The sequence below is a fragment of the Dromaius novaehollandiae genome, chromosome 8 (genome assembly GCF_036370855.1).
Source record: "Dromaius novaehollandiae isolate bDroNov1 chromosome 8, bDroNov1.hap1, whole genome shotgun sequence".
NCBI lineage: Eukaryota > Metazoa > Chordata > Aves > Casuariiformes > Dromaiidae > Dromaius > Dromaius novaehollandiae.
The window spans coordinates 9,099,736-9,123,868 of record NC_088105.1 but is presented as its reverse complement, the minus strand read 5'-3'; the positions used below and the strand labels follow the sequence as shown (position 1 = coordinate 9,123,868).

Below are 24,133 nucleotides of genomic sequence, written 5' to 3'. Positions count from 1 at the left end.
TTGTCCACAGGGACCAGGAATGCAGCATCTATAACCACCCCAGACAATCCAACTTTTCATAGCCTCTAACCTGAATCTTCCTGGATGTAATTGAAGCTCATCACTTCTCACAGTTATTACAGAGCTAGAGAGCAGATTATTCCTGTCCTTTATACGGCCATATTTTTCATGTAATTGAAGACTTGCACTTCTCCCTCTGTCTCCATTCCCCAGATGACACCAGTTTGTTAAATCTTTTCTTAGAGATCATGTTGTGTAAACCTTTGACCATAGATAGAGCCACTGGCTGCTACAAAACATCATCAGAAACTCTGCTCTTTAGTCAGTTATCTAGCAGGAAGCAGAGACACATTCTCAACAACTGCAAGATTCTGGAAGCAGAAACAAAAAAGGAAAAGGCAATAATAAGTGCCTCCCTCGTCCTCCATCCTCCCTCTTCCTCAGAAATTCCTCCGTTGAGCCTCCCAGCTATGTGAAATTCAGGAACTTTTCCCCTCCACTTCTGGGAGACGCCTGGGGAGATTTCCCCTGCACCCATTCCAGATACTGCTGTGATACTACCACATTTGGGGACCCCCAGATTTCCATTCACAACACAGTAATCTGAACACTGGCCCATCTGCAGGACTCATGGAGAACCCCGAGCACTTTGGGACATGGATTCTAGTCCCTAAATTTCTGAAGAAAACAGATTATGTAGGGGGTATAAAAACAGATACTGCAATTATTACATACCTCTGCTTCCCCCACAGCACGTCTGAGGGCTGCAGAGCTCTCTCAGCTCTGCCACTTCTTTCTCCAACTTTTCCATCCTCTCAAGCAGGCCCTTAATGTGGTCCAAAGTTTCACAGACCCCTTTGGGGGTATGCAAGCGGATATTGTGCCTGAAGATGATATTCTGCTCTTCATTTTCCTCAGCCTCCCCAGGATCCAGCTGCACCTCACTGCTGTCTTCATGCTGTAACGGATCTGCCTCCACCTTGATCTGAGAGGATGTGGGCACATCAATCTTGTACGAGTGGCTGAAGGATATTTTTTGGCCAATGCTGGTGCAGTTGTGAGATGTAGGCAGTTGAATGGCCGATGTCTGAAGAGCAGAGCACAGCAACATCGCCAGGGAGAAGGCACACCAGCTCTGGAAATCCATCTGGCAAGTCTTCAGAGAAATGCTGATCCCTCAAACAGCACAGCTGGTTTCAAGAAGAAAAGAAAAGAAAAATTGGGGGGGGGGGGGGGTAGAAGCATGATAATGAAGCTGTTTTTCCAGCTTTTTTAAAAAGTTTTTAAAAAAGACATGTGCTCTGTTTTGCCCTGATTCAGTAGTAGGCTGGTCAGCACCTGAAAAAAGAGCCAAACCAGACGAGTTAGAGATTAGAGAGCTTCCAGACCCACTGATTTGGGAGATTAGGCTTGCAGCTTTCGAATAAGACTTAACAACACAGTTCATTGCGATTAGCATCATGCGGCACTTCTTGTTCCCCTGCGGTTAAAATGGGCATTTCACCATTTTCCTAGCTGTGATCCAGATTATTGATGGTCCTTTTGGCCACAGAGACTGATCTGCAGCAGTACCTCAGCTTGCAGGGTTTTCAACTAGCAGGCTGATAACTGTCTGTTTTGTGTCCATCAAAAATTCACAGAGCTGACAGTCATCTTTAGGTACAGGAGGTTTGTGAGACAGCAGTTTTACGCACTTTACAGTGTGTGCATCGTGCCCCAGAAGATCATTCCCAGGACAGCTGCATTTCAGGCATGGATGGAAGTATTTTCAGGAAGGTATTCGAGGGGATAACAAGAGTCAGTTTCTACACAGGCGATGGTATATGGCATTATTGCAAGGGGAGAGATGGGCTAAACAAAGCAGAAGGCAGAACAGGTTTCACTGGGATACACCTTGTATGTCTGCTTGTAACTGGAAAACAATTCAAGATCCTTCTACAGTGCACTGTTCAAATATACTTTTTTTTTCCTCCTGTCATTCACAGACTGTCGTTCTCTAACTGTACCAGGTAAAATGCAGGGCCTGACTACACGTATCACATGCTGACCTGACAAAGCATTAGCCCTGGCCTTAAGAGTCCCTATCTCTGCCTCTGCCCACTGAAGAGGGTGGCAGGGTTTCTGTGGAGATGAGGATACCTGGTCTTTTGAGGCAGGACTGAGATTTTCACCTTGCTTCACAGGGGTCATTAAGTCTCACAAAGATGCTCACTTTGGGTACAACTGTCCTGAGAGAGATCTGAACCAGCTACCTTCTGGTTCAGGCCTCGTGCTGATGACTACTGATTCAGTCCATCACTTGAAAAAGGCCTTTTAGGTTTAATCATCAGTTGTAAGCCATGGGATTCAATTGCTATATAAAATTAAAACCATCCTTCTCTTCTAAGATAGTGCAAAGTCTACACTGTTACCTGGACAGAGGATAATTAAAACATTTCCCCAGTTTGAAACTAATGTATTCAAATTTTGTGTGTCTGAGTGCTGGAATGTCTTGAGGGATTTCAAGTTTATTTTGCTCCAACTCGATATCTGATTTATCTCAGCATTGGCAAGGTTCATTTAGAAGCTACTAAAGCAAATCTCACTGTTCATGCATGGAGAGAATGAGTTGTAACCTCATTTGTTTTCCTGTACTTTTATTTCAGAAATATTCCTTCTTTCCTACCCTGCAGGCATAGATAGGAAGAGTTCATTTTCAAACTGATCAAGTCTCAGAACTGAAGGCTAAAAAAAGAATAGATAGATTGTTGTTTGACGTAACTACACTGGCATTTATAAGTCTGAACTCAAGTCCAAAGCATTCGGTTTAAAGGCTTTAAGTGTTTAACAGAAATAAAACTGTTTGCTGTATAATTTGGATTTAAGAAAGGAACACCTCTTAGATAAGAACAAGAGGAACAAAGGAACTGAATAAACGCAAGTGGAAGAACAAAATATAGAAACCTAAATTTATTGGTTGGCTTATACAGCGTTACAGACTGAATCTTGGCATTAATGGTAGATGTCAATCTGAACAGGAGGTGACATATACTTGGTTAGATACTTATAATTCCCCATCACAGGATGTAAATACAAAATGCCACCATATGTGACTTACCAAGCAGTCATGCTATTCATTGCAGAAGCGGTGTGTGTGTGTGGGGGGGGGGGGGGGGGGAACACACACACCACCACACACACACACACACACACACACACACACACTTAAGTGCTAAATTAGGTAACTTGATAACTAGAAACCACTTGGCTAATACGTATCCATAGTAACAGTCCATCTGATCCCAGATAATAGTGCTGGCCCAAATAATGCTCTTTGAGGTAACAAAGGACTCCAAGTCCTTAAAGAAAAACTATATGAAAGACTAAGTTTTCAGCTCCTCTGCTATTTCAACGGTTATCAAATGTTTCTGAAAGTCATACAACCCTGGATTATGATGTTAATAAATAATATGTTTCTCTGAAATATCCCTATATCCACCATCTCCTGAATGGCTTTCATAACTCTGGAAAAATCCCCACCATTAGGTTCAAGCCCCATCACTGGCAACACAGCTACAAGAAGATCTCCTTCATGCTCAGGAACATGAAGCTTTGGTTCCTAAAAAGATCAATTGATATACATATTATGCCCACTCATACCTAAATTGCAGACAGCTCCAGTTCTGAGTGCTGACTCATCTCTCTTCAGGCAAAAATCATTGCTGGCATCAAACAAAATAGGGTATGAATTTCAGATTCTGTCTGTAATTCTTTATCATATATGATTTAAATAACATACGGTAATCAACTCTGCTGTTCATTCCCAAGTAGTATTTTTTCCTTTCAGCACTTACCTACTGCAGTTATCTTACCCCCCCCTTCCCTTTTTCTTTCTGCATGCTGTACTGCTACATCCTTCTCCTGAAGTTTTGCAGCCACCTGTTTGTCAGCGAAGATGCAGCTTTCCCATCCCCAACCAGCTGCTATTCTGTTTTCCAGGCCTCCTCTCCATCAAAGGGCCACAGAAATCAACTATCCCTTTCTTTTTCTGCTGTGTAGACTTCTGAAACAAATGAAGTCATAAGAGATTGCCTCAAAGCTCTGAACAAATTTAATGCCCAAGATCTACAGTCTCACCATAAACCATAGCAGAAAAACCCAAAGGCCTTGATTTGTGGGGTTTATTTCCAAGTGCCTGGGACAAGTCTGCTAAGCCATTCCCCTCCCCCCAAACACATGCACACACATAAAATCTCTTCTCTTGGCACTGCACACCAGTCTGGGTTGTAACATGATGTCATTACAAATTAGGGTTTCTTGGGTACCACAAATTGATCTCAGGTTTTCCTGGGCCTGGAGCTCATTCAAGAGGAAAAACCCCTGAACATAAGCACTTCTGTCAAGCATAATGAAAGGGAAGCACAGCATTTCTGGCTCATCATCATGTAATAAAGAGACTTTTTCCCTGCTGTTCAGAAAGAGTGCGTTTAACTGATTCTTCGTGGAGAATATCATGTCATACATATAACTGCCAATACAGGAAATTAAGGAAAGGAAGAAATTACGAAAAAGTTCCTAACAGTCAGATCTGTTAGATTACAGAATATTCTCTCAAGAAAAGTAATGGAAGAAGCCCTGCTTACAACTTTTTAATCTTCACAGAGGAAAGCACAGGATAATCCAAGCCACAGAGAACCTACAGGATTTTCATGGGAAGACTTCAGTGATCTAATTCTGATGATCGAATAACCTAGATCTCTAATGATCTAATTCCATTAGTCTTTTTACATCCTAAAGGTCCGTGCTTGCGGTATAGACTCCGCAGCACGGCCTTCTTGGCAACAGCTACCAGCACTTAGCAAGCGAGGAGCTGCGTGATGAGAAGCCGCTTCAATCAAGGCAAAGGCTGATGAAGACAAAGATGTGGATACTAGCAGGAGCGTCACCCTGACGTGATATGGAAATGAGACTGAGAAGAGAAAGACAGACTTACAGTCAGGGGAAGGAAATGCAGGTCTAGGACAGCTCCAGGCTTGCAGAGCTGAGAGAGAGAACTAGAAGATCAAAAATTAAGAGAGAAACAGGGGAGCTAACTATCACTATGCTAGAGGTGGCTACTTCTCCCAAAAGGATAACGATCATGGAGAAATTAAACCAATACAATGGGATCAGTACACCTAGATAGTCAGCAGAGTAGAATATATACATATCCAGGCAGCAAGAGTTATGCAGAACAACACCAGAAGCAACACAGATTAAAGCTGAAGGTAAACAGCCAGAAGAAAGGGAGGTGCAGTGAAAGGAGCCATGGGCGGAGACCTGAGCTTTCCCAATACAAAGGGATAGGGTATTGTGCCGTTTTTGAACAAAGCATTTTTGAGCACACCATCCTGAAGTCAAAGGAGGTTTCTTGAGGAAGACAGGAGGCATAACAGATATTGCAAAACATGCCAGAAAGTCCTTAGCAAGTTCACAGAATTGGTGCTGATATCCAAACAACTATTACTTACTTATTTAAGTCTGGAGAAAAGCAGTAGGAGACCTGTGTGACCAACCCTAGAGAGTGTTTAGATTCAGGAGACACTAGCATTACCAGTGGTGAATATTCATCATGCACTGTACCCTCACATCCATCACACAAATGTTGGCTGTAGAATGACATGCTGTTTTAATCATGGAGATCTACAGTGTGGGAACAGGCAAGTGCACAGTAGCAGCCTGCAGAGAGAAACAAATGCATCTGCAAAGGCACATGGCAAAGTCACTTTCTTAGCTGCTGAAGTAGATGTAGCAGCACAGACATTGATGAACCAGCTCATCGCAGAGTTAATGGGGAATGCAGTCAGGCTCCTTACATCTTGCAACACTGCAGCATTCCTTTTAGCGATAAAGAATGACAGAAGGCAGTAACACTGAAGAGCAAAACTCATTCCTAGGGGCTACTATTTTCATCAGCAGTCTGCAAAAAAAACTAAGGATCAAAAGATGTACATAAAATGATGACACACCTATTCAGTTGCTGAGCAGTCTAGCCAATCTTCCTGCCTATTCCTCCTGCTTGCATGTTTTTTGTTTGTTTGTTTTAAATTAATGAGGCATTGGGTTGAGACTAGCTACAAACACTACAGACTTTCCATAAGGTGCGTTTTGACTGATTGGATTATTTGTCTTTAATCTCCGTAATGAAACTATATTGTTGTTCCTAGTGTCATTTGCTTTAGAAAGCTGCACACTGGATTTCCTTTTTCCTGTGATACGTGTATGTGTGTTTAAATCTAACTCTGGTATTGGTGGCATACAAAATACCATTAGGGGCTTCCAAAGAAGTAATTTGCTGTAATTGCAATATAAGCTAGCCAGCATTCTGCTTTCAATGTAATGCAATCTTTAACCATTAATTTAGCAAGACTGTTTCTTTTGCAAGTGCATTCTTTTTTAATTTATTTATATCCAGACTGACTGACCTTACCTAACACTAAAAAAGTTTCGGTTGATTTGAAATAATGAATAGAAAAATGGAATTAAAAATCAGCCAAATAAATGCTGTGCTTCTAGATTCATCCTTCAATTTGATTTACCTTTTCTTTCATGCTATTTCTTCTACAAAGTCTGGTAAGCAAGGTGTACTGACTATTCAGAAGTGAATGAAAGATTGCTTCCTAAATCCAACACTCATTAGAAAAAGCAGAAATGCTTGCTAGGATTTTCACATTTGCTTGTTAATACACATATGCATTTTGTAGTGAATTACGTAGCTCCCTGCTATTAAACCACTGGCTTTCAGATCTTTTAAGCCAGTCTTTCCTAGACCCAGCCTTCGCTGTTGCCTATATACAGAACACCTGCTCACAAGTTTCGTAGTGTCTATATTTGATCAATTTATTTATCCACTGAATGTCATTTATATTAGTACTAGTATAAAGTAGTTTTATTATGCGATTAGTAATATATTTCATACTACATGGTAAAGAACTGCTACTGGCTTCCATCACTGTGTGTGTGAGAAGATGCACTGAAAGTTGTAGAAAGAGCTCTTGGGTGAGAAAATACTGAACTATTATTGCAAGCTTCTGTTGCAATTATAATATATAAATGTGATCAAATTCCAGCATGATCTCATGACAACAGAAAAGACTTTTAAAAAAGCCAATGGTGCACGTGCACACACAAACATGCACACAAAATCAGAGCCTAAAATAGAAGTTATCAGGAACAAGCATTCTAAAATAACTAATTTGTAGGTTAAACCCTAGCTTTGTTAAACCCAATGGCAAAACTCCTGCTTACTTGAGCCGATACGTGGTTTCATCCTAGGTATTTTATTCTTCAGAGATGACATCTTGAGAAAGCTTAATTCCTTCAAACTGGAGGGACATTAAATACTACATAGTATGCTACATATTTTGCAGTAATAATACATTCACATAGCACAGAATTATTGGTGTTTGTGCAAGGCTTTCAAAGCTTTAGCTGACACAAACTACAGAAGTCAAAGGAAGACTGGATGAGCTTCTCATTCTGAACAAGAAGTATCTCAAAAGAATCAAAAATACTTCTCTCACCTTTCAAGAAGCTGTCTGGTTCAGAGCCCTTCAGCTTCAGCTGCCACTCGCAAAGGCAACTTGAGCAACCTGAAAGGTCACCAAGTCTTCTCCTCTTCCTAGTCCAGCTGCAAACACCGCTAGTCCCTGCTATGAATTTAAGTCCCCATGGACCAGATGAAAGGAACCAATAGAGGCCTCCGGGTGTTCCCCTTCCAGAAAAAAAGCAGGTTCGGGTCTGCTGCGTATTGGCCTCTCCGACCAGTAGGAAGAACCATTTCCTATTCATTTTAGGCTTGACTTCTGGTCAAAAGCCAGAAAGTCTTTCCAACTCTGTAAATGTGGCAGCAAAGAGCTCACAATTTTCGCTGAGACCAGCACTTTCAAAGTATTAATTATCTGAAATTCAGATAGTCAGAGAAAGCAAAAGTAAGAAATCTTTTAAAATCACAAGTAGTTGAACACAACACTGCACTTACCTGGCATAACACTAAAAAATTAAAAAAAAAAACCCAAAGCCATCAAAAAAACCCCACACCCCTCAGGAACTTAAAAGCAAGCAAATTTTGAGTTATTGGCACTGTTAAGGCACCCACACGACTATTTTGAGCATGTGCACTGAGCCCAATCTTTAGCTTTCACAGACTGGCCAGTTGTTTTACTTTACTGTAACCAGAAGCTGTCTCAAGGGAGCTGAAGATTTTAACAGGCTAAGGGCCATTAACATGCACCACTTGCCTTTGCCATTCTCAGTCGCTGGGAGGGGGGTGAGCTGAAAGACAGCATGCTCATCGGCCTGAGCTGCAAACACAGCAAGTGTCTTCAGATGAACCTGGTGCACGTGCACTTGTGGTGAAGACAACCCCCTCCTTGGCTGGGCTCTGAAAAAGGGGAAAAAAAAGATTCTTTCTAGGCACTCTGTTGCCCGAGATGTTTTTAATTCGGCCACATTTACAAGAGATTTGGGAATGCCTGGTCACCAGGTGGTTTTGATTGGGGGGCATTATAATTTGACATTTACTACCTGAGGATGCACTCACCAGGCAGTCCTTTTAGAGAAAGGGAAAGATAGCCCTGCAAAGCAAAACACACACACACAGTCACCTCCACAGCTAGGAATGTGCAGACTGCACAGGGAGATGCTATCAAGCAAGACAGGACTATAGCCCTGGCTCAAGAAACAGGTCACCTTCCCACATTCACCTGTTCCTTTCTCATCCAGGCCATCTAAACACAAACACAGAGACCAAGCCAAGAAGTAGAACAGAATATCGACTAAATGAATGCACAGTCTAATGTGCAAGTTCCCTTTGATAACATATGGCTCCTTGCTTTATTTGTTCTGTTGATGCTCTACAGAATGTTTCTACCAGCTGGAAAGCTGCAGAAATAGCAAATTGTAGACAATAACATCAGGCAACAAAGCTTGAAATTCTCTCCCCACAAACACCAGAAACCTACTCCCAAGCAGGAGAAGTGCACCATGTCTTCAAGAAGCACAGTCACAAACAGCCTCAGTTTTGAAGACTAAATACTCACAAAAGGCTCATGGCCCAAGGGCTTTGCAGGCTGAGTGTTTTCTGCTGCTAGAGCTTCGCTCCGTAGACAGGACCTCACACAGACGCAAGAGCAGCCACATGGCAAGCTTCTAGCTTCTCTGCATATGAAAGGGATGCAGAGATGGGATAGGAGACCAGCCCCAAGCATCTCACTTCTCCATGGCTCATCAAATCCATCTAAAGCAGGTAGAAGCAAAAATAGCTAGGTATGTGTTTTTACCAGTTTAAGGCCTAGCATAACAGTACTTACCAGTCTTGGTCCAGTTCATAATGGGAAACACCCACAGGACAAAAACCCTCAAGGCAGCTAGGGCCTTGATTGGCAAGAAGACCAAAAACTGAGCAGGCTGTGGAGAATTAACTACTTATCAACTCCAAAATTGGCCTCTTTTCCCTGATCACCATCACCTGCACCATCTAAGTGGTAGGTAACTGTGCGACCTGTTGCTGCTGACTGTGGTGTGGATAATAAAATCTGACTGTGCTAGTCGGACATTTTCTCCAGATCTCAACTACACACTGAAAAGAACCACGAACCAACTGTGATGCATCAGGCATCTAAGGGAAATGCCTGGCACATAGCATTACAAATTGTGAGAGAATCCCTTTTCAAAGGCATGACTTTTTTGATGTATCCAACAAGCTGATATGAATTGAAAATTTAACCAAAATGATGAATTTATCATTGAAAACCTAATGGATGTTCTACCTGAAATCAGGAAACATTATTTGAAACATTACCTAAGTTAAGTCCCACTCAGTGAAACAGGACTGTTGCTCTCATGAAACAACAGAGCGGTTAAGAAGAGCAAATGAAGCCAAATTTCCCAGACATTTTCCACCGTTCAGGGTTATGATTGTTCCATTATGTCTGCAAAGTGCTGGTACTTAAGCAAAATTCATGAAATGAAAAAAAAATGCAAAACACTGATATCATAAATCAAGGAATAAACCTAGGAGGCAGGCAGATGAAGAAAGACTTAGACAAAAAACATTAAGGAAAGCAACTGGCAGATAAATCTAGTATCACAGAATCACGGAATGGTCGAGGTTGGAAGGGACCTCTGGAGACCATCGAGTCCAACCCCCCTGCTCAAGCAGGGTCACCTGGAGCACATTGCCCAGGACCATGTCCAGATGGCTTTTGAGTATCTCCCAGGATGGAGACTCCACAACCTCTCCGGGCAACCTGTTCCAGTGCTCAGTCACCCTCACAGTGAAGAAGTTTTTCCCCATGTTCAGATGGGGCTTCCTGCTAATACACAGCAATGACTGGCACGTGGGGTAGACACGGTTTTGTGAAAAATGACCCCATGATGCAGTGTATCCTTCAAGGCCACTTCATCATATTTTCCTGATGTAACTCTTTCCCCTGTCATTTTTACAAACTTTCCTCTTCCAACTTCTGATCCGTGTGGTCCACTCCAAAGCTGATGCTGAGGTTTCAGTGGAAGCCGCCAGCTCACTCCGAGGAAGGAGGTATTACCGACTGACATCAGCACTGGGACACAGCCCTCCAGAGCGGTTTGGCGCCTTCTTTTTTTCCACCCACAAAAGCACAAGAAATGAAGTTTTACCATAAAAGGAAAGCCCTCGAGAGCAGCCGATCCCGGGGCAGAGCCCAGCAGGGCAGGGGACAGAGCGGCGCGTGCGAGAGACGTCCTGCCCGCCCGTCCTTGCACTCCCAGCCCGGCACAGCCGGGTGAGCCCAGTCCACTCGTCCTGTGCCGTTTCTGGGAACAGTTGCCCTAACATCCCACACCAGAGGTTTTCATCTCCCAACACAGATTTTCTCTCCTAGAGCCACGCAGCACTGCCAGCTAGCATCAACATGCACGTGAAGGAGGGTCCTTACAGGGCTCATAGTTTTATTTTACCACCACCTCCCTTACAAATTGCTTCAGGTAGGAACAAGGTAGTAGAAAGCCAGGTGTCAGGGGCAGAGCTGGGTCAGGAGAGGGCAACACCTCCTCTCTGCCAACGGGTCCTGAGAGCACGCGCACCACGTTGTCCCCTGGGAACGCTGTTCAGCGATCAGCTCCAGCACGGCCAGTGCTCCCAACACCTGGAGCCTGCAGTTCCTTTTCTTTTTTTTCTTTTTTTTCCCAAGATGGAAACCTCGCCTTTTTATCTTTCTGCCCCCCTGAAACTCCCGAAGCAACACGGAGCCTGGTGACACACAGTGCCACGGGTTTGGGGCTCTTCAGTGAAAGGCAGTGCCGGGCAACCGCAGCTCGGGGCAGTTACACGTGCCGCTGGAAACTCCTCCAGCCCTGCTCGGGGGCGCCCGGCGGCGACACGCCGCGACATGGCCGCCCCCGGCCCGACATGGCCGCCCCGCCCCGCCCCGCGCCCCGCCCCGCCGGGCCGCTGGCGGCGGCACCGCGCAGCGACAAGATGGCGGCCGCCGCGCTGGGCTGGGCGCTGCGGGCCGCTCGGCAGGTCAGGCCCGGCGCAGGCTCCCTCCTTCCGTCTCCGCCACCGCCGGGGCCGCCCCTGAGGGAGGCGGCGGGGGCGGGGTGGGGGAAGCGCCTGCTGAGGGCCGGGGCGCCGCGCAGCCCTTGAGAGTAACCGGGGCGGGGGGGTGTTCATAAAGCCTGGATAGCTTCAAGGTTATTTGTATCTCCTGTAAGATAAATTATCTCTTGGCTTTTGTGCTGCAAACTAAACCCATGCGCTTCCTCAGCTGGGTTGCGTGCTGAGCTCCTGAGGCAGCAGCAGCGCTGGAGGGAGTAACTGGAAGAAGGCAGCTGGGAGTCGATGGGAGTAATTCATATTTGAACTGGGTGAGCGGTATGTGCAGCTGCTTCATATTTTAACCTTTCGCGTTTTTTAACTAGATTCTCCCCGCACCATGCACGAGGCAGGTGCGGGGCTACTTTGTGGACTGGAGGATGCTGCGGGACGTCAAGAGAAGGAAGTTGGCGCACGAGTACGCGGACGAGCGGCTGCGGATCAACGCCATCCGGAAGAACACCATCCTGCCCAAAGAGCTGCAGGTAAAGCCAAGCTGCCTGTTGCTGCGCTTCTGCACCGGGGCCCTGCCTCTGCAAGGCCCGTGCTACCCTGACGTGGTTGCAGGAGCTACTTTAAAAACTTTAACAGATACATTTAAGAAAAAATTCTTTAGATTATATGATATTTATGGTCACTTTTATAGTTTCCTAAAACAAACTGAATATTTCTCTTCCCCTATTCATTTCAAAACCTGGAAGCCTGATGCTGCCGAAACCACTTAATTAGTCCGAAATACTTAATTTCACTTCTTGCATGAGCTACAGGCATGTAAAAGCTGTATCAGATGTGGGAGTTAAATCTCTGCTTAAAAGTATGCAAATTTACTGCCCTGTTCTCAGCCTTCCGTAGTAAGTATTAGGAGTAGTTGCAAGTATCTAGAGTATTTTAATATTCCTGAATGCATTAGAACTCACCACACCTGGTTGTGTGAGAGATCCTTTCACCCTTAAACATCCTGGGAGAGAAAGACTATGAATCTGCTTTTATGTCCTGACCTTCCAGTTCTCTTGGTAAATAATTTGTGTCAGATGTTGTTATGGAAAAAAAATAAAAGGGATTGCCACTGGTTCTTTTGCTATTCCTTGGCTGCTTTTGTCACCTTCTGAGGTCAGAGTTGTAGCAGCAGTAGAAGATACTTAGGCTACAGATCTTCTCTGAAAGCACAGGCTGCTTTCTTTAGAAAATCTGAACAACTCTGTAGGCCAAAAAAAGTTCTGCAAGTATGTGGCTGTACTAGGTAGACTATATATACAGGTATATACAGAAATAAGATGCATAACAGCACAAAAACAATAATTGAAATACAGTCTTAATACAAGTAGTCCTACTGACCTTGTTGATAAAGTTGAAAACCCAGTGGTGGCTGTCTCGGTCTGGTGCTCTTTAAAGGTGAGAATCCTTTCAAAGATACCCTGATGTTACTGCTTTTCAGCGCTTCTGTTAAAAGTTTGTTCGAAGTGTTGAAAAACTGTTGTTCAGCATTTCATGCAGCATAAAGAGAGTTTGCATAACCCGGCATCAGATCTTGCTTTTACCCCCAGTTGTCTTTCTGTGACTTCCGAATGTGACAACCCAGGATCCTTTGAGCCCTTCCATCCTTTAGAGTAGAGCATATCAAGACTACAGCAGTTCAGGACGCTTACCTGAACTCGAGTGTCTTCCTTTGGTCTGCATTTTCTTTGATCTTACTGAGCTTTTACTCTTCTGAAATTCTAATTGCTGCTACCTGGTGTTTCCTGAAAACATGTACACAGAGAGACCATTCTTAAGCCTTCTCATTAGAAGAGAGAGATTTTTGCCTTGTTCTCCTCTCCTTATAGCTCTTTCCAAAGTGAGCTGTTTAAAATCCCTTTTATTGGCATCAAAGTGTATTACCTGGGAAGGCAGTTAACAGGGAACATATGGAACTAAACTTAGTTCATCTTAAAGGGCTAGCCCACCCTGCAACATGGACAAAGCCAAGCAGATCTGAACTAACAGTTATTAGCCTATGATTGTTCCATGTGTAGTAAGGTCAAATTTTCAGTGTCCAAGTGGAGCATTTTGCATCCACTGTTGGGATGCCCAAAAAGAAGGGATGAAGTGAGGAGGACATGAACACATTCCTAATCCAACAGTGAAGCGTATGCAATTAGTAAGGGAAGCTTGTGGTGGTAACTGCCCTCTAGCTAGGTTTTGAGGCCTGGAAATATACTCTCTCAAAATTCCAGGGAACATACTTAAACTCCGTGCTGTGATCTTCTGTTTTAGGAAGTGGCTGATAAAGAGATTGCTGCCTTGCCCCGGGACAGCTGCCCTGTGAGGATCCGAAATAGGTGTGTCCTGACATCCCGGCCTCGAGGGGTGAAGCGGCGTTGGAGGCTTAGCAGAATTGTTTTCCGCCATTTTGCCGACCATGCTCAAATGTCTGGGATACAGAGAGCAATGTGGTAGATCATTGCACGGACACATGTTCAGCCAAAACACACCAACAGGCTCAGTTTGTGTGTTGGAAGTAATTAAAGCAAGGCTGTCCTGTCTAGGAATGCAGTCTAAGTATCAAACTAATATGAGGAGGAAGAGAAGCCATGCTCTTTCGTAAAATTCACTTACTGGATTGTGACTGGTAACAGCTAACTGATGGGAAAAAGCATAACTGCACTAAGCCAGTCTGTGTTAGAGGCAGGTTTATTTTCAGACAATCACTACCTGATTGTTGCAGAACTATGCTGAGGATTGTAATAAGGACAACATTAAAAATAAAGACATACAGCACAAGGCTCATTCAAGCAGTTCGTTTGGCACAACACAGTAAGTTCACCATGATGATTTGAATAAAAGCATAAATAAAATTGCACAAGTGGGCAAAGAAATATTCTATGAACAAGGATGATCATGAATTGAAAATAAGATATGGCCTCAAGTTTAGATACTCTTGCAGTGCAAACAAAATATAGTAACAGGTAAGCAAAGAGTGGATAAAGAACCTCTTGGTGTGCTAATATTCCTCTCCTGCTTATAGGGCATACCTCAGTCCATTGTTTTAGGAATAAGGTAGCAACCAAGTCCTAGTCTAGGCCACAACAGGAGAGTAATGGCTTGCTTAATTCAGTAAATTTAACATCAAATAAATCTGTTCTTGGAAGAGAAGCAATAAGGGAGGAGAGGAACCAAAAGGAAGTTTGCTGCCTAAGTTTGTTTGCCCTGTGCTCTTCCTCAGTGCAGGACTCTTAAGGGGAAATGGCTACTTTGTCCCCACCACTAGCGTTCAGAGGCTGTAAAACAGGCTAAGTAAACTGTCAGATGGAAGATGCACAGGCAGCAATTTGACAGTAACCCACCACCCCCAATTTAGTCAAATTTTGGAATATAAGTTACTTCAACATACTTCTTACTCTTATTACCTTAAAACCCTTGAAAGTTTGATAGGAGATAATGGAGGGTATCTCTCTTTTCCTCATATACTGCTAGAGCCAGGGAAAACTCAATGTCCTGTATCAGCAGCTCAGTGCTCTCCTGTGACTGCCGCCACCACCTCAAAGACACCCCAAGGAGGTCACAGTTACCATAGGGGTTAAAGAGTTGTTTTCATTTTCAAAAGCCGTAAGGGGTTAAACAGCCAGTAATTCTTTCAGAGAGTAATAAGGTTTAATATCACAGCATAAAGACCATAATGTTTCTGCTCAACTAGCAAGTGCACTGTCCTGAGATAGCAGTTCTGCTTTCTTCAGCATTTCTCCCTCTGTTACATGTCTTACAGTTCAAGGTGCTATCCCACACATAATAAAACACACACCCATGTAGACTGACATAATCCGTTAGCCCTAAATGGGTACAGCTGTCGCAACAAAGTGGACTCGACCCATCTTAGTTTAGGATTCCTTTTCTTTTACATTCTCAGTTTCATAAAAGTCTCTACTCAAATGTTTTTTTGAAGGGGGGGTAAGGATATACCTATGTTCCACTCTTCAGGAAATGGTGAGCCACTTGACTGAAGGAAATGCTTTATAAGCTATTTTATTTAAATATTTTCTCCAACCTGAAATGGAAAATGACTGTCTTTGCTTGGAAGAAGGTTGTGTAAACAATGATTTTTGCAGCACAGGAAGTCTCACATGGAAGATCAGTATTAAGGCGGCCCTTAGAGTGCTTTCAAATATCCATTGGTATGTCCCCTTTGGACTGTTTTTCTCTGCTTTCAACCCAAGCCTTGTTGATGGTGCGCTTCATTTCATCATCCCCTTCTGCATACATCTTTTTCAAAAGGTTCATAAGCCCTTCACCGGGGTCTGAGGTGTCATAGGCAGCCTTCCTGCAAGACAGATGCACATGAAAAGGCTTGGCGTATCTAACAATTGTCTGCAAAAATTTAAACGCTAGTATTTGTTAGAAATACCCTGGTAACAGTAAGAATTTTGCTTTGACAAAGTCTTTAGACTATGGAAATCCTTAGTCACACCTGACTTGGCTTCTAAGTAGGGGGAAAACCTAAGGGGTACATTTAATCTAAATGCAGGTCTATGAAAAGTAATATATTTGGAGCTGTCCCATCAAGGCTGATAGGAAGCATTTTGCAGCAAACAAGATCCTTGAAGCACTACCCAAAATGAATCTTAGGAAGCAGAAGCTGAATATAACAGATCTAGAGAGTGCCAACATCAGTCTCTGCTGTTAGGTGAAAGTTTAACAAGAACAGAAAAATGACCACGATCTGAGCCTCTTGAAGTGACCATATCAGAGTATTTGCAACCTAAATGCATTTTTCTGCTTCACATTTTTTAGATCATCTCCAGAGGTCAAGTCACTGATTTTAACAACTGTCTTTCAAAGTAACTTCTCAACTTATGAAGCCAACTGACAAACGCTGTCACCCACATGGTGATACCCACTTGATACACATATCATAAGCATCTGGGTAAAACATGTCCCACGTTACTAGAAGACTGTATAGAGGTCATATAAGAGGTCCACTCTTTGTCAAAATTGCCTCTTTAGCCCATTTTCTAAATTCTCTTAGGTGCTACTAGGGTAGCTGAAGGCTACCTGAAAAGCATGCAGCTCTAAACAGATCAGCAGAGGGAGCAAGTTCCCCAAGTATGGGACTAACAGTCAATCTCCAAGAGCCAAGCACGCAGAATCTGGAAGATGTATTTCTGAAGTGACTCTAACCTGCCATACTATAAATCCTCAACATTTTGAATAAGGATGCAATACTAATTATGACTGGTGGTTTAACGAAGCAACCTCGTCACTCTAGCAATGTGTGCTAGTAGTCAAGTCACTTCCTCCCAATCTCCAAACATACAGTTTGAGAAGGGAAGGTAGTTTTGCTCTGGATTCAGCTCTGGTTATACAGGATTGATCAGTTTTAGCAAATCATCCTACAAGCATATGCTAAATAATTATTGGTAGGGCGCTTCTGTTTTCCTCTTGAGAAAGTTGCAGAACAGAACCATAGAAAAGTGAGTGCTTCCAGGCTTCGGTGTGGGTGTACACATTCTCTTCTGGATGCAGACTCTTGTCACCAGGTGTTTTCACTGCTTCCTGCTGTCATTTACCACCCTTTCATATCCAGTCTCTACACTGCTCGTATGATTGCTCTCTACCACTTTAAGCAAAGTGATCTAAATCAGCTTGGTATTTTATATAATGATCCAAAATAACCAAAGACCTATTTTTGCCAAAAGGATGCTAGGACTTTTGTGCAAGTACTTCACACACAGATGCAATAAAACAGTAATAATTTCAACCAGCATAGCTGCAGGGAAGATGTATGTATTTTTATAGAAAGTATGTACACATACACTTAGCCTAAGAAAAGTAAACCTCATTAGAGCTGCAAGGATGCAGCTGTCAAGATATAATTGAATCCTTAATTGGTTAATTACCTTTAGCACTCTCTGTGCAGGGTCCTACCTACCTTATTTCCTATGATGCAGCCTCATCATTAGCAATAAAACAGTAGAAGAGTGGCAGACTTAGCAGCTTGAAGTGTATTCCTTCCACTGCCAGTCACATTAGTACCAAAAGAATCCTAGCCTAACAATTCTTGAATAGCTTAAAGGCTTGTCTCCAAGACGAGCAATTCTTACAGATAAGCTGCATAGTCAATATAGCACATATCTGCTCTCTTGGTGATCCTAATACAATTTCAGTAAAACAAGAAACGGAAGGTTAAGCGGGGGGAAAGGCACTTACTCTTTCTCTTTGCTTTCTTTTTCCACTTGAGTGAGACAGTCCCATTTTTCCTCCCGCTTCTTCCTACACATCACAAGGACCATGTCTGTCTTTATCTGTGTGGAGAACACCAAGACAGGAATTTAGAATACTCCAAAGAAGGATGCTAGTCACAGCCACAATGAATGAGATTAACTTACTATATACATCTCTTGCTACACTCACAACTTCTTGAAACATTTATCTCTGCTATTGATTTATGTAGTATACAGAAGTTAATACATACTTAGCTTCAGGGTAACAAGTATTAACCTCACTGTGGGTAATTTAAATGGCACAATTATGTATAATACTAGTCTATGTTAGAAGAACATACAGCACTGCAGAAATGGACCACTCAGTGATTCTCAGGATGCTAAAACCACCTAGGACTGCCTCTAAATGGTGGCTATATTTACCTTTCAAAAGAACCAGAAAACTATCCTTTTAAGGCCCAGTAAAAAGTGTATTAAAAAGGAGAGCAACTTCATATACCAGCAGAAATCCAGGGAAGAAAGACAGGTATGCACCTTAAATTGTCATACAAAACCACTGATCTGCTCGAGACATTTTTATTCTGATCTCCAGTACCTCTTGCCTATCATGACACTGGCAGTACCTTTAGTAGATATCGTGGATGTTCCCTTGTACCAGCGGCACTAATAACAGCATTCTGAACTGTACCTTCCAAGTCCATTACTGCACATTTTGCTCACAAAGAATTTATGAATTCAATTTTCAAAAAAGAGCATTAAATATTACTAGTGCGTGTCAATTTACACCCTTAAACTGTTCTTCCAGCTCCAGTCCCCCAACCCACTTCTCATTTGGAGCTGCACTGCTGCCTTCACTTTTGCTATCAAGACGGCAAATGGTCTAAGAGTTCTGTAAGGATACCCACTCAGTTCAGGTGGAGAGCCTTCCAGTTTATTTCTCCAGGGATAACAAACTAGTTTTAGAGCATTGCTTAATGTTTGCTTGTAATTTGCAAACACATCACAAGGCCTGTTTAACTGACTGCAACCCTGACCTAAGTTTTCCTGCATGCCACAGCAGCCAAGATTCCGCTGGAGCTTCAACATAATTCAGTAAGTACATGACCACTGTTTGCTTTTAAATTCTGCTAAAAAATACTAGACCATCACCCTTATTATCTCGGTTGTTTTATTTACACTGTCCTACTTTTCAGGGCACAGCAGAATTTGAAATTGAACCATTGTTTCTTTACATTAGATGCTTAGTGGAATTTTCTGCTTAATTGTCACCAGTTTCTGAAGTTCTGTTGGGAGAGCTATAAAATATATATATATACTGAAGATATATACATATATCTTCAGTATCTGGCCATGATCTCTTGAGAAGCCCGAGGACTCCAGAAAATATTTCTACAGTTATTACAACTACAGATTAATGAGAGTCATGTTTATACTGAAGAGACTTTACAGACAGAAGGGAGGGACTGAAGGTTAACGCTCAGCCTCTTGAACTGGAGTCAGGCTACGAGCACAGAGATATTCAGTACCTACAGAGGTACACTGACCTTTCTAGAGCTGCCTTCCACCGAGATGTGTTTCAGAAGGTTGTTGAAGGTCATGGTGTAGTTCTTCCCATTCAGATTCTTCACTAGCAGATCAAATGACCTAGAACCAGAAGGTGAGGGGAGGAAGGGCACAAAAGTTCCAAGCAGTGTAAAACTATTCAGCCCTATCATCGAATATAGTACCTGAAAACCATTAAGCAGGAATATTTCTTGGGAAAGCAAGCCAATAGGCTTTCAAATCTTCAACTGGATTTAATACAGAGCACTTAAAAGGACTCATCCAGGGTTCACAACAAATCAAGATCTCTAGCATTCTTTCTAATGTCTACCTCACTGAGCTCCTATGACACTGGAAAGGAGGGGGGTTCACTTAATTTATATTTCAGTTCTATCACCATCAAAAATAGGTCTAACATTACATATGCTATCGAGCATGATGAGGCATAATGAGCATTTGTAAAATTAAAATACTCTGACACCCACTAAGGAGAGGTATTCTTAATAGTACTTTAGCACATACACTTAAAAGTTAATACTTGCAATAAGTAATCAATTAATGAGTTAATACCTTTAATAAAGTTATTAGGAAAAAAAAAACCCAACACCGATCCAGAACAAAATTCAACACAACACATTCCTGCATTTCAGATAATGTTCTACACCCACGCCCTCCTTCCTGGCATGGTGCAACAACATGAACTCACCTCTCTGTGAAATTCACCTGCACATTCTCAGCTGGGAGCTTCTGGACTCCATTTAAAGAGATGTAAATCTTAATAAACTTATCTGACTGATCCCAACCTGCAAGTGAAAAAGAGACTGATTTCTAGTTTTCCTCAAAAACTTCATGCATTCCATTAAAAAAATAAAAAAGCCATTCCCTAGCAGTGATCATGATCATGAACTGTGCCTTACTGAAACCATCTTCAGAGGGATAACATTATTTATTCAAGTGTAATTTGATAAAAAAAGGAGGTCCTAGCATGTAGCTCTGTTCCAACTCCTGGAAAGCCTGAGAAAACAAAAAGCCATATACCAGCTCGAGTAAGAGGACAACAGCTCTGTCCGAGCAGCAGGAGCCAGGAGTAGATGCCTGGTTTTCCTGCGCTTCCCTTGACCCACTTTTTCTTACGCTATCCACATGACAAGTATCTTGAGCAATTCCTTATCCTTTACCTACATGGCGAGCAGAGAAGCCAAAGCTCAGTCTTACATTCCTGCTAAGCCCTACCTAGGCAATGGAAAAATACCAACAGGTGCATCAGGGATCCCTACCATGTTCCCCCAGTAGAGAAAGGCTATTGCACAAACAGAACTAATACACACTGTGGCTGGGACAGAGCAGTAAGCGTGCAGTAGCTTTCTAGTGGGGTCTGCGATGTGGCATAAACATTTGAGAATGCTTCTCTACAACACTAAATGGCAACTAAGACTCACACTAACACCACCCTGCATTCTATTCAAAGCAGACGACTGAGCTCTATTATTTGTGTAGAAGAGCAATCCTACCATAGTTGTTTATTTTCACCGTATACCCTCCAAGTGATGACTTTTCTTCTTCTCCTGCATCTCCTTTCAGCTTTGCTGGAGGCTGATTCTTGATTTCTATCTCTAGCTTGTGTTTTTCAGTCGTGAGAACATCACGAAGTCGCTTCCTTGTGGCTTTCGTAAGCAATTCTTTAACCTCTTCCAAATCTTTCTGTAACTGATTTAAGAATAAAAGATCATGCACAAATATTAGAAACAGCTCTTTTTACTCAGGGTTCACACTGCTGGGCTCTTTCACTTCTGTCAGTTTCAAATTCAGACTCCGCAAGCCAAGTTACACTTCCCTCTATACCCTCTTCAGCGTGAAGCCATCCATCTGTCCCTTACTCCATGGCCACTAAGGTCTGAACTTCTCAATTTCAATCTTTAAGCTTTGAGCAGCTAAAAAAAATGGATACCGATAACAGTTTAACATTTGAAACACCTTCTCAAAAGGTTTTGGATTATGCTAAAAAAATGTACTGCACAATCTCAGGAAAAGTGACCTATAGCACTCAGCAAACATTCAGACTGAAGACTCGGAAAAAGAAGGTCAAATGCAGGTAAATGTCTCTTATGCCCCAGATTACAGGCTATTTAGCCCTTGCAGCCTTGTGCATCTGTCTGCTGCATAAAGCAAAACCAACATTTCACTGTACATCATTAACCTACTTTTCCCCTCAAAATAAGGTCCCTTATTCTAATATCTAACAAACATAAAACAACAGGATCAAAACTATTCAAACTATTAAAGGAGCGGAGACAGTAAGAGGCTGGGCTTCCTTTCTAAGTGATTTATTGTAGAATTGTATGATGGGGGGGGCACAGACTCAACATGATAAATATTGGCTCCTTAAAAAATTCTGAAATATTAGCTTTGCTTAAGATAGAGGAATATTACAATTAGTAACCTGGCCAGTACAGAAATATATTTCCAAGTTTGAAACTTGTATTTCTGTAACTTGAAAGCGCTCGAATTAACTATGCCATGGTACTCTCAGCTCCATCGCAAGACAGAGGCAACTGCAACCCACCCGGCAGACACCTAAGGAAGCAAGAGGCCTGCACGCCCTCCAGTGCTGAGGGAAAGGGGACGGTGCCGCGAAAGGAGCCCCGGAATGGTGCCGATCCCCCTTCCCCCGCCAAGGGCAGCAGCGGCGCGGCCAGGCCCGGCAGGCCCCAGGGGCCGGCGAGTCTGTCAGAGCGGCTCCCGCCGCCACAGCCCCCGCGGGGCCCCGGCGCCGGGCTGCAGCCAGGGCCGGGCCCGGGGCCGCCCCCGCACCGCACCGCCCCGCCGCCCCTCACCTCCTCGTGCGCAGCGGCCATGGCGCGGCGCGTGCCCGGCGCGTGCTCGCGCTGCTGCCCCGGCGGCGGCTCCCAGCAGCCCCTCTGGAACCTTCCCGGCCTCCCGCCGCGCTGCGCCACGCCCCCTCCCCCGGCACCGCGCTCACGCGTCGGAAGTGGCGTCGGCGTCACCGCCCCCGCCGCTTCCGCCTGCTCGCCGGAAGGCGAGAGGCGCGGCTGCCTTGGCGCCTGTCAGTCGCCTGCGGGCGCTGCCATGGAGACACGCAGCGCGTCGGGGGGGGCTGGGGCCGCGCGTGCGCGCCGTGCGGGGGAGGGGCCGTGCTGGCGCGACCGTTAGCGGCCGGGTGAGGGCGCGCCGCCATGTTGGGGAGGAGGGCGGCGCGCTCCCGCCCGCGAAGCTGGGGCCGGGGCGGCGTCGCCTGGCGCTGCGGCCCTGGGACAGGCAACCTGCAGCCGGCCAGAGGTCACGGCGGGCTGAGCTATCGGGCCGCGGTCCTCCGTGTGCCTCTGCCGGCTGGGCACGCGGCCGGGCCGGGCCGGGTGAGGCCCCGGCGAGTCTGTGTCTAGACACCAGGATTTCTCCCTCCCGTCTGTGATTACTGTAATTGGGAAAGAGGGCCATAAACAGCCTGCCTAAATACGCTGTTTCTGAGTGTTGAAATCTTCCTTGTAACCCTGCTGTAGGTAAGGAAATCTTTCACGTACAGAAAATTACCCCACATGCTGGTGTGCCAGAACCCCTTTAAGTGTCAGTAAAGCTTTCATACTCTTGCCTGATGTTCTTGTTGGGCTCTAATTCAAGTTGGTGAGGTTTTATATTAAACACTTTTTTTTATTAAACACCAGTGTACTATTTGGTAGCTGGGCTGTGTTAGCAGTGGGCATATAAAGGGATCAGTCCAGTTAAACTGAGCCCCAGAGCACTGTTTGCATAAAACTTAAAAGTATCAACAGACAGGTCAGCTCCATGCCAATATAGTGGCAACAGCATCAGCTCATCTCTCTCTCTCTGACTTATCCCAATTCAGGCCAACATTTGACAATAGGGTACTCTGAAAAAATAAAGTAGCCTAAAACTTACGCAGCCTTTGTAATAAGTGAGTTTCATCAATTTGCAGTGCCTCAAAGGTTGGAAAGCTTGCATGTTCTTGTAAATGGCAGAAGTTGCCTTGTGCACCTTTAGGAATAAGGAGCTGACAGATGCTGAGTCTGGAACTGAAACACTTTGGATAGTTTTTTTTTTTTTTCCCCTTAAGTAGTTAAGTCTTTCTTCTGGAAATACTGTGCAACTTTATGTTGAGGTTTTCAAAACAGAAATCACCAGCTATGAGTCCTTTTCTGAAAAAAAAATGCTTAAATTCATCCTGAGTTTACAGAGTCAAAAATTATCAGTGAGACATAAGCTGTCAACCCCTGTCACCCTGGGAAGTAGTTGGAAGCCAGAAATTTTTTGGTGAGGCTTAGTCATTTCGTTCTGATTAAGAGGCATCCACAAATTGCAAACTGCTTCAATTGCAGTATAGAGTCAATGCTTATGCCTTTAGAGAAGAGTTGAAATGACCTTCCTGGGTATTAAAACCTCAGTTGCAGTTGCTCCACAGAGTATTGCAAGGTGTTTCTCACTACCTTTACTATATCAGCTAAAAAAAAAAAAAAACCAAACTTCTGTATTCCTGGGTCCCAGTAAGCATTAAAATTTCCCCCCAACCCCCCCCCCCAAAAAAAAAAGCTGATGGAAATCCTTCTGTACATAGATAAGTGGAAGAGTCAACTTTTGCCTCCAAATATCCTCATAAAAATTGGAACACAAAGGAGTATACAACCACTCAGTGTTGAAAAAGTAGCTTTCTCTATAGGATAGGTTGCCAATTAAAACATTTAATTTACTGAGTTGAGGAATGCCAGCTCACTCTCCAATTGATGGGCTTAGTTTTTTTTCTCTCCCCGCTTCTAAAGTGAACATAAATAAT

The 24,133-nt window shown here is 43.7% G+C and overlaps 3 protein-coding genes and 1 long non-coding RNA gene across 4 annotated transcripts in view; 1 reads left to right on the top strand and 3 right to left on the bottom strand.

Moving 5' to 3' along the window:
- The window catches only part of TNN (tenascin N), a 31,908-nt gene extending 23,978 nt beyond the window's left edge, over nucleotides 1–7,930 (bottom strand). The window contains exons 1-2 of the mRNA XM_064515604.1: nucleotides 7,542–7,930; nucleotides 736–1,190 (exon numbers count right to left, since the gene is read on the bottom strand). Coding sequence (XP_064371674.1) covers nucleotides 736–1,147 — 412 coding nt within the window. The 5' untranslated portion in view covers nucleotides 1,148–1,190; nucleotides 7,542–7,930. The remainder of the gene's footprint in view (nucleotides 1–735; nucleotides 1,191–7,541) is intronic.
- Nucleotides 7,931–8,249: 319 nt separating this feature from the next.
- On the bottom strand, nucleotides 8,250–13,953 carry LOC135328998 (uncharacterized). The gene is made up of 4 exons (XR_010390119.1): nucleotides 13,816–13,953; nucleotides 12,929–13,332; nucleotides 9,060–9,256; nucleotides 8,250–8,401 (listed from the first exon to the last, which is right to left on the bottom strand). It is a non-coding gene; the product is annotated as an uncharacterized LOC135328998 (long non-coding RNA).
- MRPS14 (mitochondrial ribosomal protein S14) lies at nucleotides 11,392–14,359 on the top strand. Its single transcript, XM_026101031.2, has 3 exons — nucleotides 11,392–11,521; nucleotides 11,920–12,078; nucleotides 13,847–14,359. The coding sequence occupies exons 1-3, from the start codon at nucleotides 11,408–11,410 to the stop codon at nucleotides 14,027–14,029; spliced, it is 456 nt and encodes a 151-aa protein (XP_025956816.2). The 5' UTR covers nucleotides 11,392–11,407; the 3' UTR covers nucleotides 14,030–14,359.
- A 1,208-nt stretch (nucleotides 14,360–15,567) lies between these two features.
- On the bottom strand, nucleotides 15,568–22,338 carry CACYBP (calcyclin binding protein). Its single transcript, XM_064515602.1, has 6 exons — nucleotides 22,164–22,338; nucleotides 20,841–21,036; nucleotides 20,036–20,132; nucleotides 19,332–19,431; nucleotides 17,774–17,868; nucleotides 15,568–15,887 (listed from the first exon to the last, which is right to left on the bottom strand). The coding sequence occupies exons 1-6, from the start codon at nucleotides 22,182–22,184 to the stop codon at nucleotides 15,728–15,730; spliced, it is 669 nt and encodes a 222-aa protein (XP_064371672.1). The 5' UTR covers nucleotides 22,185–22,338; the 3' UTR covers nucleotides 15,568–15,727.
- Between the last annotated feature and the right edge of the window lie 1,795 nt (nucleotides 22,339–24,133).